The sequence below is a fragment of the Varroa jacobsoni genome, unplaced genomic scaffold (genome assembly GCF_002532875.2).
Source record: "Varroa jacobsoni isolate VJ856 unplaced genomic scaffold, vjacob_1.0 contig00148, whole genome shotgun sequence".
Taxonomy (NCBI): domain Eukaryota; kingdom Metazoa; phylum Arthropoda; class Arachnida; order Mesostigmata; family Varroidae; genus Varroa; species Varroa jacobsoni.
Window position 1 is genome coordinate 172,961 of NW_019214419.1, and position 16,507 is coordinate 189,467.

The following is a 16,507-nucleotide window of genomic DNA, read 5'->3' on the forward strand; positions in this document are numbered from 1 at the left end:
AATATAAATATTGCTTTACATAGGCGATTGTGTATGTTGGCCTAATATATCTATCGAAATATTGCAATAAAAAGAAAAAAACTATCATATAGCTAGTAATTATTTACAGGTATATAACATTTCGTTTTTTTTTTATTTTTCATTGCGACAAAATAGAATGAAAAAACTCATCCATCACTAATTTCGGGTCAGCTACAAATTACTTTACAGGAAGTTATATAATTATATATTTATTGTAATATAGCCTGCAACTAACACTTGGTTGGCTTCAATTGTTTCATCAATAACATACTGTTTGTACAGTGTTAGAAACAATAAAGTTGTTTTTCTGGAGAACGCTTTAAGTCAATTAAGCGGAATCACACAGCCATTTAGCGAAGGTCGGTCATAAAACGCTTCAAATAATCTGACATAAGATCAATACATTTGAATCAATAGATAAATAAATATATATATATATATATATATATATATATATATATATATATATATGTGTGTGCGAATAGTAGCAGCATTTGTCGTTCTTAATAGGTGCGTTTGATCGCGTCCAGATGATTCGTATTAAGCGGCGAAGTTCTTTAACGCTAGAGTCCTATCGCTATAATTTGTATTGAGAAAAGATTAGATTCACTGTATATAACTGAGTGGTAGTTCGATGTCGAAGACTTCCTGCCAGGGTTGACGGAGGCTCTCAATGAACACAAACATTGATGCTACGGACGCAGTTTCAAAGTACCACACCTGGAATAAATATATCCGCGATCAGAACCGTGAGACCGAATATTCCTATTTGAATAAGAGTTCAGCTGTAAAATACAATGGTCGTACATGTTTGGGCAGCCTGCGTGTGCTGTCATTAGTACCTAGATATGGCGAACGTAAGGTTTTTTGAACAAAATGCTTTCTTTTAAAGATTCGACTAGACGTAAGGCAGATGCTCTCGAGAAGAACATAACCACTATGACCTACAAAGAAATAGCGAACCTAAATTAACTGCACTCGCAACACGAACTTTTTACGTATGTTTCTATGAACAAATATATAATTAATAATAATAATCAAGTATTAATTAAGTGCTACTAGCATTACTATTAAGTGGTTGAGAGATTGCTAAGTTTAGTGTGAAAAATGTCATCTCCTTTACCTGTTCCCTGGTGCCGGTTTCATCCAGGGCAAACGTGACGTTCGCAATTCGTGGATCACTCTCTTCAAGCGCTAACGAGGTAAGTGCGATGATCGACTGACTACATACCTCAGTAAACTTTACCTGCAAACAATTACGTTAACTGTTCTAGGATAAAATGCTTTGTTCAAGCTCCTAAGCTCTAAAAACAGCTTTGTAAATATAACCGGGGGAGGGGGGGGGGGGTAAACATTTCCGTCGGGCGAATGGTTTATAATAGATTTATATAAGGGTGGGACTTATAGGACAATATTATGTCCTTTATAGAAATTATCGATTCGGTTATACTTCGGTTTCAGTAAATTTAGTTTCTATCATCTATCTAGACAAAGTACACGTGACTGTGACGTGCAAGCTATAATAACACGGCGACGACCTTCTCGGGTTCAACGTGACGTTCTCGTACGACGACGACGTCCTGCGAAGCAACTGCGATACAAACGTGGCTTTTTTCTGGCGGTGTCGCGCCTCCATCGTCCAAAATTCTCCAGTAACCCTACAAATAATAAGACGAATAAATGCCTTAAATCTATATATGGATACAAAATACTGCAATTTTAGACGAAAATCAAATAAATATTAAGAAGGCATGTTTTCCTAATGATTTAAGATAAGTTTACCTGCGAGTAGGCTCGAAGACTTTCGCTTTCGAGATGGAGCGATGCTAGCAAATCCCCACTTCCAACCTCCGACCGCAGTGTTCGAGCTTTTTCCGGCATGTAAACTGCAATTTGTATATAGTAAATATAAATACCTATTGTATCTGTGTGCGTAAAGAAAACCGTCGTGGAATATTTGCTAATCGCTTCAGCTAGACAGGGTCAGAACGCTGATACAAATCAATATAAATGTTATGGCGAAATTTTTTTTAAATTAGGATTCGTGCCGACTTACGGTTGATTAGCTGAGAAAGCTGTGCACACCAGCCTGTATCGCCTATGTACAGAAGTAGCCAATCGGGCGCGGCACCGGGTCCCCCACACGGCCCCCATTCGGCTGTGTTTTTATCAACTTCAATTACGAGTGTCTGTGCTCCCAGCTGAACAGTGGTGCGACGAAGTCGACACAATGGTACGGACCAGAGAACGCCGCACTCCGAGGTTGAAACTCGCGGCTTAGACACGTACATCCGATGCTCGGAGAGGATTACAAAACCTTTTTTAAAAGACTCGTCATAGTTAGGTAGTACTCGCTCTCGAAGTAGTAAATGGGTTCGTATAGACAACCTCACCAAAAGAGTATTTTTTACTTAATAAAGATATGCTACTTAATCAAGATAAGATGACGCATTATCAACTTGAAGTGAACTACTTCAATCAGCTTATTATTAAGCTGCATGTTGCATTGGTAATGGATTCATAGTTACGCCAGAAAACGAGTGACGCTTATCAAAAGCCTCATAATAAAAAGCTCCAATTCAATTTCTATCCTACAACTTCTTTGTTTGGAAACCTAGTAAACCTGGACTTGTTATAACACATCTTTAAAAGTCATAAACCTATCTTCAGCCCAGAAGTGAAATGTATTCTTTTTATTGGAAGTTAAGTATAGGTAAAGTAGATTCTGTGCACCAACCCTCCAAGGCCCAATCATGGGTCAGAACAATATAAGCTCGAAAAGCTGCTCGGAAATTTTCCTCCTTCGTGAACACCTGCAATTCCAGATACACCTGAAAGGAAGCATTAAATACTCATCGGAGCAAAACCCTCAGAACAGTTTCTGAACTTGATTTTTATTAAGCATAGTATGTTTTACTGCACATGTGGAGTAGCAAATAGACACATCCATGAATCTTGCCCTCGGCAATAGTTTAGCTCGGTTCCGTGCCTCTAAACCTATATGAGGTAGTAAGTAGTGCATTGGAACCCCATAGGAGACATCTGCTACAGTTAATTTGTGTATAAATGTAGCTACACGTCTTGTATATACACATACATACAGTATATTCCCCATTCAAGACCAAGGTTTGAATGATGAATGACGAATCTTTAATTATCATGCACGATATTAAAGTACATTACATGCTAGTAGGATAAGATGAAATTGTGGTTCTCAATTTTGGTTATTGCAGGCATAAAAATGTGGGTCGATCGGTTATTTGCCGTACCTTTTCTTCAGCAGGCATCGAATGTTCGGCGTCATACTCCAAGTTGTTCCGACGGAGTTCTCGTAATCTGGCCCATACCTTACCATCTTCTTCCAAGCGATCTGAATCGTCCAAGCTCGTAATACTCCTACTTCGTAACGTCAAAACGCATTATATTATCTTTATGTGCTAATAGTTATTTTGGGCTCATGCTACTCGGATAAATTAGCACGACAAGAACATAGGAACAAGCCAGCAGTTTACTGCCTATAAAAGCCACGTTACAAACAATAGGCGAAAAGGACCTCTCAAATTCGTGGAAAGAATGTAAAACTGTAATTTAGCAATAGTATAGAACTAGCTCTAATTAGTTGTATCTAATGAGAAACAGGAAAAGCATTGTTACTTTCGAGGTGATGGGTCCGTTTGTTTGATCGCTGACCCTGGTTCCTCCAATGTGTTGTTCAAGCTGTAGAAGGGTGAAATTTTTGGAAAAACAATTGTTTATGGAGATTATACTACCAGAAGCATTACTAATGTACAATCTTAGGCTCTACCGTTGAGAAATGACGATTTTAGCTAAAATTTCGGCGACCATTACTGTAGAAAGCAAAATAACAATTTTTTTTTTATTATAAGCTTCGTTCATATATTTCCACTTTACGGATGCGCTGGTTGCAATCTTCAAAACAGGGTACACTAAGTTAATATAATAATATATAGCTTACACGTTAAAACCGGCGGCATCGCCTGTAGGTGTCGCGGCAGCTGATAGGAACGTTCCATCTGATGTGGTATCCGCTAGAGCCTCGATGTCTTCATCATTTATCTCAGGTGGCTCCGCGTCGATCACACCGATTGCGGGTGATTCTCTATACAATACGTTAAATCAGAGGGCATGCAAAATTATTCGAGAAGCCATCATTTATGGAGCTTTACGGGTCGGAAAAGTAACATAAAAAAAGTTGGAAATATGTCTACGCCCACGTATTTTCAAGGTACTGTCAATGAGAGGAAAACTAAACGCATTACAAAGGAGAATATACGCTTACAATTGAAGAAAGCGTATACGTTATTCAAACAGTAAATGGTGCCATTAAATAGAGTGGCTTCAGACGTAATGTTTCTTTGTTAGCATATACCATTCGAAATCATGCTATTTTCTCAATCGCAATGATAGAGTGTGACGAACCCGATTCTGTCACTTTTTTACACCAAAATATTCATGACACCTAGTTTTTTTATGGAATCACAAAGCTACTTGATGCAGCATGAGGGCATTTATGCTGTGTATAGTGAGAAGTCTAAAAATAAGGACGCTATTCGAAACTAGCTTGCTAAGTTCAAAGCTGGCATTTTTAATCTGAAGTATGAGTGGCTAGTTTAGAAAGATATGCTCAAACCTAATGTTAAGCTAGATCGTTTGACAAGAATGACGATTTCCGTTTGGGCGAACCCGAAAGTCCTTGTACGCTGCCAAATGCTCGAGAAAAAATCTGTATATGGCCGAATTACGTTACGAAAGTAAAGCTATTGAGCATAAACGGCCCGACAGGCATACTTTCCACCATAAACCTTCTCCGCCCACTGGCAAATGAAACTGTCAGCAGTGCTTTCGACAAGGACAATAACGATCAAGAACAGGACGTATCGCTTCTTTAATATAAGAGTTAAGTATTCCTAGCGGGACGGAATAAGATAATCGGAAGAAGGAAAAGGGTCGTACAGAGTGGTAGCAAACATGCAAAATAAATGAACTTATCAGTGTTATTCAAATGATAGGTTGTGTTCTCTGCTCGGTGTAGAATAGCTATATTGTTGAAATGATTCAACAACTGTAAACAGCTTCAAATCTTATTTATTATAGCGCTATGATGCTCATATGGTAAAAAAAAAACGAGCTAACTCTTCATAGACCAATAAGCATACTCTTTGTCACTTTCGCTATGCCCGAACGCCGACGCTCCTAGTGCATCGTCTTCTAGTTCAGGAGTTGCCCGCACAGACGTTTCATCGATACTTTCCACTTGCGACGTCGTCATTAATACGGCAGCGCACAACGAAGCGTTAGGAGAGGCGCCTCGAGGTTGTCCTAGTAAAGCTTGTTCTTTGTTGTCGTTCAATGACGCCAGATCTATAGAAGAAGGCACATCCTCGCCTGTTACGATCAAACAGTCGTCTGAGGGGTATAACAAATTTAATTAATGAAACGAACCGATTTCGTTTTCCACGTACGAATAGATTTGTCATGACGATTCTAGCCTTAGTGGTGATATAAGGATACTGCATCAGCAATTTATACGGTCTTTCTAATAGAAGTTGACTGACGTTTTAAATAAGCGTATATCGTTTTTCGCTCAATAGAGATCACGTTTGTTTATCGGGAAAAAGTCCTTTCGATATAATGAGAGTCCGTGACATGGAAAAGGCAGACTGTAACCCACCACTCTGATGGCTTTCCTTTCGCCCACAGCCGAGTTCTTTTTGCCTTCCGTTTACTTCACTCGTAATGTTAGTATCCTGGGAACTACTCAGGGGCGGCAGGGGTGTACTCTGCGCCATCGGAAGTTGAAGGACATGAGCGGCAGTCAACAGCCAGGCGTGGCCATTTTCCCTGCAGTGTTCCTGAACAACTTGCTTCAAATTGGATACATTTTGTGAATTGCTCATAAGAGAGAGTCTCTCTTGTGATTCCGTATCACATTCTGCCGGGTTCTCTGAAGGGAGAAATGGAAACAGGACTCAGATTTACAATGCTGTCTATGGGAACATTATCACATTCAGTGAGGATCAATCGAACAACAATAATTATTTTGTTTTATTGCAATCACAGAATATGGTTTATTTGGTTCGCCTTTTCGCAGTCGAGACAAAGCATCTGGGAAATGATCATGTTACTTTGCGCAAGCAAATTTGTATGAAATGAAGTGCTCGTGCAAAAATGTTTGTCAACAGTATTGATGGCTTTGTCTTATAATATACGAACCTATTATAGACTGTCGGGTTTTGCCTGTCTTGACCGAGGATGCGGAACTGCTAGGGTGAGCGCCGGACAACGAGGGGCAATTCTCAGTTTCGCCTACATATATATGCTGGTCCACGGCTTCGGTCCGTCCGCGGCCGACGGGATATATATGCATTGGCTCTAAAGTGCTTAGGATTAACGTTCGTTCGCTGTAAACCTCGTATTGGCCATCCAGAATGACTGTTTTGGCGATGTGTCTGTTATTTCAAGTAAACTCGATTAGAAAAGAGTAATTAATCTACTCAGGAGGACGGCACTCCTAAAATTCAAGGTGCTGAAAATTACAAGTAGAACGTATTCATTAATATCAGGTCAGAAAGAAAGTTCCCACGTTTTTTCGCTGAATAGAAAGCACGAAATTTTCTACTGCTATGAGAATAAATCAATATGTTTCATTGTTCTGTTTCTCCCATCTTTCGACCAAATGGCATACGCCATTTTGTTGAAAAAGACGCACATTTTGTCTCAAACAAACTTTCTAACCACGTGTCGATTCTCAATTGTTGATCAATATCGAAGGCAAGACCACAGAGCTGATTATCCAGTGAGCGGAAAAAGCGAAGATCTATTTGCGCAAGTACAATAAAACTTCTCATTTTGAATTAAACTGGCTTAAAAAACGCGCCGATCAATTGCCTGGTTCGGAGGAAGCCATTCGCAATGAATCAGGTCCTCATAGTTTTTTTCGAATCAAGATTTGGTTAGATCCTGGGTTTGAGATCCTTTGCTGAAATCACCTATTCCAATACATGAGTTATGTTGACGTATTGACACTACTTCTTATTACCGGCGACAATCGTGCGCAAAAATCCGTCACTAATCAATCACGAGACGTCTCACACGCGACGAGACGCTGAGACACAGCATCAAGCCATATTTTCTTGTTGGATTCAGAGAGTTCATGAGGCATCCGAGCTCTGAGTTTTTCTGTAAATCAGCGGGACTCAAAACACTTGAAAACGATTATTTGGCCACCGCTTATGTTTTCGGCCGATTTCCAAGTTGTTGTTCAGCCCTCTTTTTTCAAAAGTGGCCTCAGATGGGCGTCATCAAACTCAAAAGGTCGGCGAGGAGAGGAGGATCTCTTAGGTCTGTTGTCAAATGAGAGAAGTTGATAGATACCGTAGGCAACGAGTAGACGACGAGCGAGAGAATGTGGGAAAGAGTCGACGCGAGAACTCTCTTTCCAACCTAATATAAGCGAGCTCAAAGTATCTCTATATTTTACCAAGTTAGACAATTCATTTTGAGATCGATATCATTAGCAATCGATAGTTTTCCAATGATTGGGACTAGACCATCTATGTTCATCTAAATACTAGATGCTCAGTTGATGTTCATAAAGTAACTTCAGCTACATACGCAGCCACTTTTTTTCGATAGTCAACATGGAGAGCAAACGGGTTGCCTTCCAATGCCAGCCGGTCTAATTGCAACAAGTTGGCCAACGGTTGCAGAACGCTGAATTCGCTCATCATATTGTGCCTGTCAATATAAGTTAACGAAGAAAACATGAAGTTCGTTATTTTTTTTTAACTTGTAAGGGTTCAAGAAAATCTTTTGAGCATGACTTGGTGACCATTATAACAGTTTATGTGTATCCAAAATTCCTTTGCAAACCTACCCGAGGTCTAATACTCTGAGGGCTGTCAGTGCCTCCAGGCCCCAAAGATCTTCGAGAAGATTGTTGCGAAGACACAGATGCGCCAAATGAAGAAGGCTTGAGCGGCAATGCAACTGAGGTATCCGCGAAATGAAGTTGAATGAGAGATCGACACACGACAAGTACTCCAATCCGCAGAGATCGAGCTATTCACGTAGAAACACAAGCCGTAACAAAGAAAAACGAGAAGTTCTTCAATTCGAGTTTGAAGATTATGTATTAAGAACTAACTTGCAAGAATCAATACACAGCAACTATACCGCACTTATTCGGGATTGCCGAAATATCCGTTTTTTTTTCACTCTGATTAACTTCTATTAGCCGACCCACCTCTCGGAGCTGATTATGAGACAGGTCAAGATTACGAAGATTGGGGAGTAGGTGTGACATATGCAACGAGTGCTCATTCTTCTTGTCCCTGTCGACATCCGTTTCCTATAGAATCAGGAAATGAACATTTAGTACGGAGCAGAGGATTGTGCAACCTATGAAGAGCAAACGACTACGGTACATTTCTGTGTAGCACGAGTGTGACAGCATGTGCAGGACCCACGCCTTCTTTAATGTTGACTTGTGTCGACTACCAGATACTATAGCCTACCTGACACATTATGCAATACGCAGTATAGCCAGACCTATATTATTCAATACAAACACAGGTTGTTTCAGTAATGGCTTAAGGTAGTTTAGCCTGAAATTATAGATCGCCGCCGCATAAATCGATTGCTTAGATGCGTTGGAACGAGATTTATTTCCGGTTACATTCGTTCCGTTTTCTTTTCGATCTACCGGCGTCTTTTCTTGCTGATCGCTCCCTAAGTACGCGTTAGGCATTGCTGAGTGTTTGAAGAATAGGCCATTATGCAAAGGCTAAAGCTGCTATGATATGAAAAAATAGAACTCACAGTAATTGTTTGATGCTCAAGGCCAAATGAAATGAGCATATTGTGAGACAATCTGAGGGTTTCCAGTCTGCTCCACGGAGCTCCACCCGACAATTTCAGCACGGCCTACAACAACAAACGACAATTCTACTAATTACGATTGTTAATCAACACAGGCGTTAGTAATTTCCGCGCCACTTCTATTATAAACAAATGGAATCTTAAAACATTTATAAGAACAAATGGGCTTGCCCTATAACTTGATTGATGATCCTCAGCAACCCATTTTTCAAATAAAGATAGCACTACACACCCTAAATCTACAGCCTACCACAAACCAGTTGTTCGTTTCTCATCTTTATAGAAAAATTAACACGAAAAGGGTATTCATTTTCTTCAGTAAAAGGTCATTACGATGTTTACAGCTCTAACTCTAAGGGCACTTTTATATTAAATGGAAAAGTATATAATAACAAAAAGAATGAAAAAGTTTAATTTAACGTACTTCAAAGACATAATAATCCAAAAACGAAAATCAATTGTATATTGTACTTATAAGTAATGGTTTGGTACGGAGTATATTGTGCTGCAGTAGCTGCTACCCTCGTAGTTTAGAGGAACAATGTTAGCCTATTGGCCTGAGATCGCCTATCATAGGTTTCATAGGAGCGTAAAACGTATATGATATTCTATTTAAGCTTTCCAAAATAAATGAAAAAAATATTTTCCTCTATCAGAAACTTAATAAAATGGTAAAGTTCTTAGCTGCCTGCGTATTTCAGAAACCAATATTTAGTAGCCAAACACATAATTTCAATGTGTTCATTCGATTATGTTTATTTAACAACGACTTTTTTTTATCAATCATCATGTTGATACTTAAGTATTTACGAATTAACGCCGTTTACATCGTAGGGCTTATAATCACCAAAATTAACAATATCATTGAAGGCCCAAACCAGGCAACCAACAAGTCCAATACTTAGCACTTACCCTGTTTTTCTACCTGTGACTTTTGCACTTACTAGCAATAGTGACTTACAAAGAGTTGTAACTTATCGTCATCATCATTAGTCTATGTATACCGTTTTACATGTACTTCTGCATAATTAGGATACGAACGCACAGGGGAAACCGCAACTATTTTTCAATGAAGACAGTTCGCATTCGTTTACGTATACGTTACGAAGCTTGGTTGTCAATATCTTTCGCGAGATGCGACAGGGTATAAGCGATTACGGATATCTATGAAAAGCCCGTGAAGTACACTAGCTGCTTCTAGCCATGATCTTGTTGTCTATTTCGTTAATACGAACCTTGGCTTCAGTGAGGCAACGGTGAGCTTCGAGGACCTCAAGTTGTCCGGCCTGCGTCGGACACATAGGCACGAAAAGGTGTGGTGGCACCCGCTGAAGATCGAGCTGCCGGAGAGCGCCAAACCGTGAAAGGGACATCTCGCTCTAAATGCAGCAGATTACGACCGCACCACAACAAATTTATGGAATGAGAAATGGGAACGTTCTTCAATCAAGACTTTCCTGTGTATTGTTCTCAGCATAGCGTATTGAAATGCGGCGTGCAGCACCGTGTACAAAAGGCTCGATACGCTTCAAGAAATTAGAAGGGCAGTCGATATGTAAATGGAAATGCTAAAGGTATGGTAAGATGAACTTACTTAACCTTTTGAACCTATGGCGTTCGAATTTATTCACCAAGCAATTCTATATAAGGTGCATTTGGCGCTTACTTCGACGGTGGTTGAGGAGGTAACCAACTTGAGTTTGGTCACTTTTTGGAAGATGTCGTGAATGAAAAGGAGGTCCCTCATATACAATGAATTAGCGTCACAGCCTAAAACCTGCAAAATCAAGCAAGTCACGGTTCTTTTAAATTTATATTAATTTTTTTTAAATTTTAATTTACGATTCGGTGGGATGTGATTACATGTATAAAACATCCTACATGTGAAAAAAAAACACGCCTAAGAAGAAGTAAACGGAATAATGAAAATATCATACCGAGAACGAGTTTGATTCAAAGTGCTCATTTTGTAACACCATCGATAGGTGTTTAGAAAGTTCAACTAAAGCTCGCGTAGTTAGACAGAGTTTGCATTCTATGGAGGAGCCATTGCTGTTAAATAAAGAATCACCTGAAAACAGTATAATTAGAAAAAGTAATAGTTAATAATCCGTTTTAGTGCAGCATCGTTGGCGATGAGCAGCAGTTCTTATTATATATAACAGTTTCCTGTTTAACAATAATTAATAAGAATAATAATGATAACTAGATATAGAAAAGATATCCCAATTAAAAGTCGAGGGGCGACAGAATCTGACAATGTAATGCGTATCTCCTTGAATGCGTAGCCTTAATAATCGCAAAGACGGGGCCATCGAGGGTTTCATTCAAACTTTGGCGTTTGCAAACGGTTTTTATGGCGGATTGTTGTCGTACTGCTTTATGTGTCCGTCGGAGAAACCCCGGATAGGCCCAGTTAAACCCGTCTAAAGTACTGCCGAATGCCTCAAGTACCTAACGTTGAAAAACTCCGCAATCTGAATCATCTCAACGCCATTGTTAAGTGAGGCCTTTCTAAATTAAAATGAAAAACAAAAATTATTTGCGCTATGAAATGGCGTGGCAGCTCATTCATGAAGCCTCTTTTGAAGGAAATGCTACCGGCTCGTTGTGATAAGTTCTATAGGAGAGATGCAAAAACTTCGTTGTCCTCGAAACGCCTAATTTTCCTAGCTACTACCTTTACTAGTGGTAAAAGCGGCGTGGCAAGTTCTATGATATGCACTTATTTCATTCTAATGGAGTTGCTCGTCTGGTCAATGTTTTTTAGAGCAGAAGCGTATAGATTCTAGACCAGTTTGCTCTTCCTATAACCTAGAAAAAAATATGAGAATAAACAAATAATGAAATACATGGGACTTATAAGGACTGTCAATCGTTCATAAGCTACAGAAAAACAGCGACTGTAACATGTCACAGATTGCTTTGTTAAACAAATCACTTCCCGTCCTTCTTTGATTCGACCATAATTAACCAACAAGGTCGTTTTCATATATGAAATGGCCTCATGGTAGAAGGTTATGAATTGATACTACTCTTACAAATTGTCTATGTAAAAATGTTTGGGGTCAGCCGACCTAAAATTTTATACGGTTAAATGGATGGTTGGCAAAATGCCATAATATGATATTACCACTAGTCACCTCTGTGGTCGTAAATCGCTATCTAAATGTCAAGGTATGGACACAGGTCAGAACGGCCACAAGTTCGACTGAGCAAATGCCTGCTTACAGAAGCAGTTGGCCTTAAAAGCTGTTCGTGCAAACATTTATCATTCAGCGTCGTATTCGAGTAGCGATAGTCGAACACTAGCGTGAAAACCACCGTGTTACAGAAACACTATCGGAAGCATCGATCCTTAATATACAGAATTCCAGAAGTGTAATGGTACCATATGCTCGGCCTTATTACCTATCACATCTCACCGTATCCCGCAACACTGTGATGGTTATCTTGTTAGAACTAGTTACACTTTACAGGGACTCACCCAATGTATGTCTACTCGAGCCTAAATCTATCCTAACTGGCCTGATTGGCCTCTATCTAGGGAAGACCAACCGAGCCCATCGTCTGATAACACTGAAATATACGATAAAACAACTTTCATCCGTAGAGGATCTTTAGATGGAATAACGTGTAGTCTGACGAAATGAATCAGAACGGATTTACTGACGAACGGCTTTCGTAATCGGTTATATAATGATTTCGGTCCTCTCTTTTCAATCAGCAGCCATTGATCGGGTTGACTTATGTCTACAACACAACAAATTCTATATAATGCGAAGCTTTAGGTGTCCCCCATACATAAACAATGACACACTTCATAGCAGAACCATCGCTAAGCGAAGCTCATGAAAACTGTGCAGGACAAAATCTATCAAAATAGTCCATTCGAATTTTCATAAAACGAGAGAAACGCGGACGTAAGGTACAAATAACGGCTTCACTAATAATATGTTCATTTTTAAATGACGCGATCTTTCCTGTCTAAAACCAAATGTAATTCCTTCCAGTACTTATTATTCGACCCACGTAAATGGGTCGGGGGGACGCACGAAAAACGAAGCTTTGATTCATAATAGGAAGATAGCGAGTTATTTGGAAAACTTTTGATGTAAAAAAAATTCTCGAAAGAAAAAATGTCGCGTAGTATGAGTGCTCAGCTCAAATGCGAAAAGTCAGTATTTGTGACCAGATTGGGCTCTCTTTCGAAAGGCTTTCATAGTTTCAATAACAATGGACACAGAGATGATCTTTTCAATAGCCACAGCCGCGAGGAGCAGCAAATATATGTTCTACAGTTACACGGCTTGTATGTAAATAACAAATATAAATAACAATGTTGATTTTTTTATTTACACGATACGTCGGGCTGCTATATAATTGTGGAAAGTTTCCATACACTCGATAGTATGTGGATGTTGGCGGTACAGCGGTTTTCTTGACCCACTAGATAAATGCTGTTTTAAACAGCCTAAAAACTCCCACGATTAGCCTGAAAACGAAGAACTAAAGCTGGACAGGATATTATAGCCTCACAGCCGCCCTGAAACGATCATATTCATGGTAATAACGGTTCTTCCTACAATAAGTTGCCCTACTTGTATGGTAGCAATGTGAGAGCTTTTTGTATGCATTCGGTGTATGAAAGAGACATTTTATCAGGATTACATATTTTTTGTAGAAATAAATAACTGACAGTAATTTTCTTTTTTTTTTAGGCCGTCTAAGGCTTCAAACACTATAATAACTAGTCCTTCAGTAAAATATGTTTTCAAAATAACAAAATGTATAATAAAATAATGTTCGACGTTCATTATGTGTATCTTTATGACGACCCTGTACTCACCGTATGACCGGAGAAAGTCCGCCAATTTATGGAAACTGTTATGCTTCATCATGGTACAATAGTCACATTAAATCGGTAACACTTTACTACCCTGTTGACTGAAAAAGCCTGCACGCAGCAGAATTACGCGGTGTAGGAATCTTCCGATACGTCAAATAGGAGACTCAGCACATCCAATCTAGAAAGCAGTAAATAGTACGCTCGATCGGAAAAAGCGCAGTGGGCACGTCTGTCTCACTGACGTGACAATCAAACTAACGCTAAAATAATGACGCTGCGTAATACTCTTGAAGATGTACAAGTTGTGCAACGAATCAAAGTTCTCTATTTCCTTCTCCCAGCCGTCAGTAAGTTATATACGACCGTAGTTAATATAGCAAGGTTGAATGCGGGTAGTCAGCTGAGAGCGACGCCTGTATCAGTTTTTAGGTTGATTTGTTCATCCAACAATTACAGCTCCCCCAGAAGTGTCATCCAAGCGAATATGTGGTGATAGTGTTGACCGTGTGACCCCCATGATACGGACAAGCTCCACCGTGGGTGGAGGACAAGTTATTGCATTCAGTAGTAAATGCAAACAATACTCTTTTTTTGATCAGTGAACTAATTTCGGCGTTTCGAGCGTTACCTCTTGGTGAGGTGAGCTCAATGCTACTCCTATTAATACTGGTATTGGCTTACGAACGGCGTGGAAATATCTATCCAGCTAAAAACGTAGAGTATACTATAACTGATTGCCGGCGCACGTAACTTACGCTATGGCCGTATATAATTACTGATCAGACTGCATTTTCATCGGAAGAACTAGTCAAAATAGGCGGCGTAAGGAATTTCGGCAGTGTCACAGGGCAAGACGCTAATTGTTTGTTTCAGGAACTTCGAAAGACATTGTGCTTGCTTGATCGTTCTACCGGTGACAGTAACAACAACATCTAATTGGAAAACGTTTAGCTTCTTCATAACTCTAAGCAACACAACATTAACAGCAACATCAACACAGACGGGGTCTCCTCTATTGACCAAATTTTCGATCGAAGCAGCGAACAACACTACGCTAACCGAAAGAGAAGCGGACGGCTGGCGGATGGGGTGATCAGCTGATTCGTATCCAACCATGACTCTCACAACAAGCAGGCCGGCAACAGTAGGCTGGTGGCGGTAATAACGAACGAAATTTATCCGGAACAGATGCATGGGCAAAGATACAAGCAGACCCTGATAAAGACTCTCTCCCTGCCGTCTATATAACGTAGCGTCGATTGCCGCTAGCCATGAATAGGCGTGTTGATCAGCGTCGGCAAGCTGACAAAGGAAGTCTGAAAAATGTACAGGCAATTGGATCCGCGCTATCCATGAGCTCCTTCACCTTGGCCTTATGTGACATTTAGCTGCTGACCGCGTTAGGTGAGGGAAGCGCGCCGTGACGTCACCCGTGTCCTGCTCATGACATATTCGTCTTTTTTCTACTTATACTTTTGTTAAAAGGTATATTATATAGAATTGTGGAAAAGAAACTTCGCATTTAATTCATGTTTTGAAACAGTGACCTAGAAAGCTGTCTGGAAAATTTCGTTGTTATTCCTACGTCCGCTGCATATAAAGTCACGAAAAATTTGTATCGGGATGCTTTCGGATAGCGCTGATAGACGCTCAGCATGTAAAAACCGACTATCAGATTTCAGGGAGCTTTCAAGTTATGTAACTTATCATTAAATCTATAGTGTGAATGATTTCGCTACATTTTCATTTTTTTTCATGCATATTTGTGCAGTACCTTTGGCTAGAACTCGCTTAGATTTATATTTTCGTTGATGCCTCTTAGCCTATTAGGGAGAGCCAAAAATATGAGAATGACATGATTTAACCTAACCTAACCTCTCTATAGAAATCTGTAGTCACGACATAACGTCCAGCTGTTTTAGTTAAAATGCCTTTAGTTAAAAAATCATTTATATAGTACTTCATTGTATAAAGCTTTTAGATGTTTCCACCGACGACTCTCTCGTCAGCTCAGATGGTTAGAGGCGCACTCAACTGCGTTTCGAAGTGCCGTAGCTTTATTCAGCAAGCATTAACTTCCATCAAGTTAATTACTTCGGCCCAAATCTAGCTACGTAAAGTGTGAGAAATAAGTAGATGATTGCCTACAAACAAAGCTAGCTGAGAAGTTCATATTGATATTGTATTTATGATTAAGCGCGTACAACGTTAGGGACGAGTGTGGCTTCATTAGAAAAATCTATATATGAGAATTGCTAACCTTAAAATTTAGTCAGGAAACAAGATTTTCCCTTTATTAACCTTGAGGCGTTGCTCAATGCTGAGATCTGCATGAAGTTATATCTTTCATCACCTGACAGAGAATATTATGCGAACTAACGCTACTATTGAAGGCGAAATGATCCTGCTCATTTACCTGCGATTCCTTATAAACTCGCTAGAAGTAGATTTAGTATAAAAAACACATTTGTTTTTTTTGACTTTCTACTCTGCTTGGCCACACGCCGATTGATATCAACCTTAACGCTGTAAACGTATTAACGACGTAAATTATTATACCTTATTAGATAACTATTATATCATTTCTCAAATTGAAATAAAGATTACTTAATAATTCCGATTATAATGCAAGACCTACGAGCTTAACGAGGAAAAAATCTCCGTATGGGACATTATAGAGAGCAGAAGACTTATTCCTGCCTATGATATTAGACGTAGGGAATATATACAACACAT

General features: G+C 39.5%; 1 protein-coding gene across 6 annotated transcripts; it reads right to left on the reverse strand.

The window, feature by feature from the left end:
• Positions 1 to 114: 114 nt before the first annotated feature.
• LOC111270852 (uncharacterized) lies at positions 115 to 14,909 on the reverse strand. 6 transcript variants are annotated; one of them, XM_022851289.1, is made up of 21 exons: positions 14,831 to 14,909; positions 13,772 to 13,949; positions 10,860 to 10,993; positions 10,589 to 10,699; positions 10,158 to 10,301; positions 8,863 to 8,967; positions 8,288 to 8,392; positions 7,919 to 8,103; positions 7,657 to 7,779; positions 6,256 to 6,491; positions 5,714 to 5,986; positions 5,199 to 5,448; positions 3,998 to 4,141; positions 3,676 to 3,738; positions 3,291 to 3,420; positions 2,759 to 2,852; positions 2,078 to 2,338; positions 1,804 to 1,907; positions 1,560 to 1,679; positions 1,145 to 1,267; positions 115 to 741 (listed from the first exon to the last, which is right to left on the reverse strand). In XM_022851289.1, the coding sequence occupies exons 2-21, from the start codon at positions 13,821 to 13,823 to the stop codon at positions 628 to 630; spliced, it is 2,871 nt and encodes a 956-aa protein (XP_022707024.1). In that variant the 5' UTR covers positions 13,824 to 13,949; positions 14,831 to 14,909; the 3' UTR covers positions 115 to 627. The 6 variants fall into 6 exon arrangements, with proteins under 6 accessions (XP_022707024.1, XP_022707023.1, XP_022707026.1 ...); XM_022851288.2 differs by lacking the exon at positions 14,831 to 14,909 and adding an exon at positions 14,527 to 14,792; XM_022851291.2 differs by lacking the exon at positions 14,831 to 14,909 and having other exon boundaries at positions 5,199 to 5,403; positions 13,772 to 14,214.
• Between the last annotated feature and the right edge of the window lie 1,598 nt (positions 14,910 to 16,507).

Bases quoted from the DNA above. Each gene is read 5' to 3' on its own strand.
- LOC111270852 (XM_022851289.1), bottom strand. From the start codon at position 13,823: ATGATGAAGCATAACAGTTTCCATAAATTGGCGGACTTTCTCCGGTCA. The intron at 10,700-10,859 runs GTATGATATTTT...TTGATTTTGCAG, and splicing joins TTGAATCAAACTCGTTCTCG to GTTTTAGGCTGTGACGCTAA. The intron at 3,739-3,997 runs GTAAGCTATATA...ACCCTTCTACAG, and splicing joins GATGCCGCCGGTTTTAACGT to CTTGAACAACACATTGGAGG.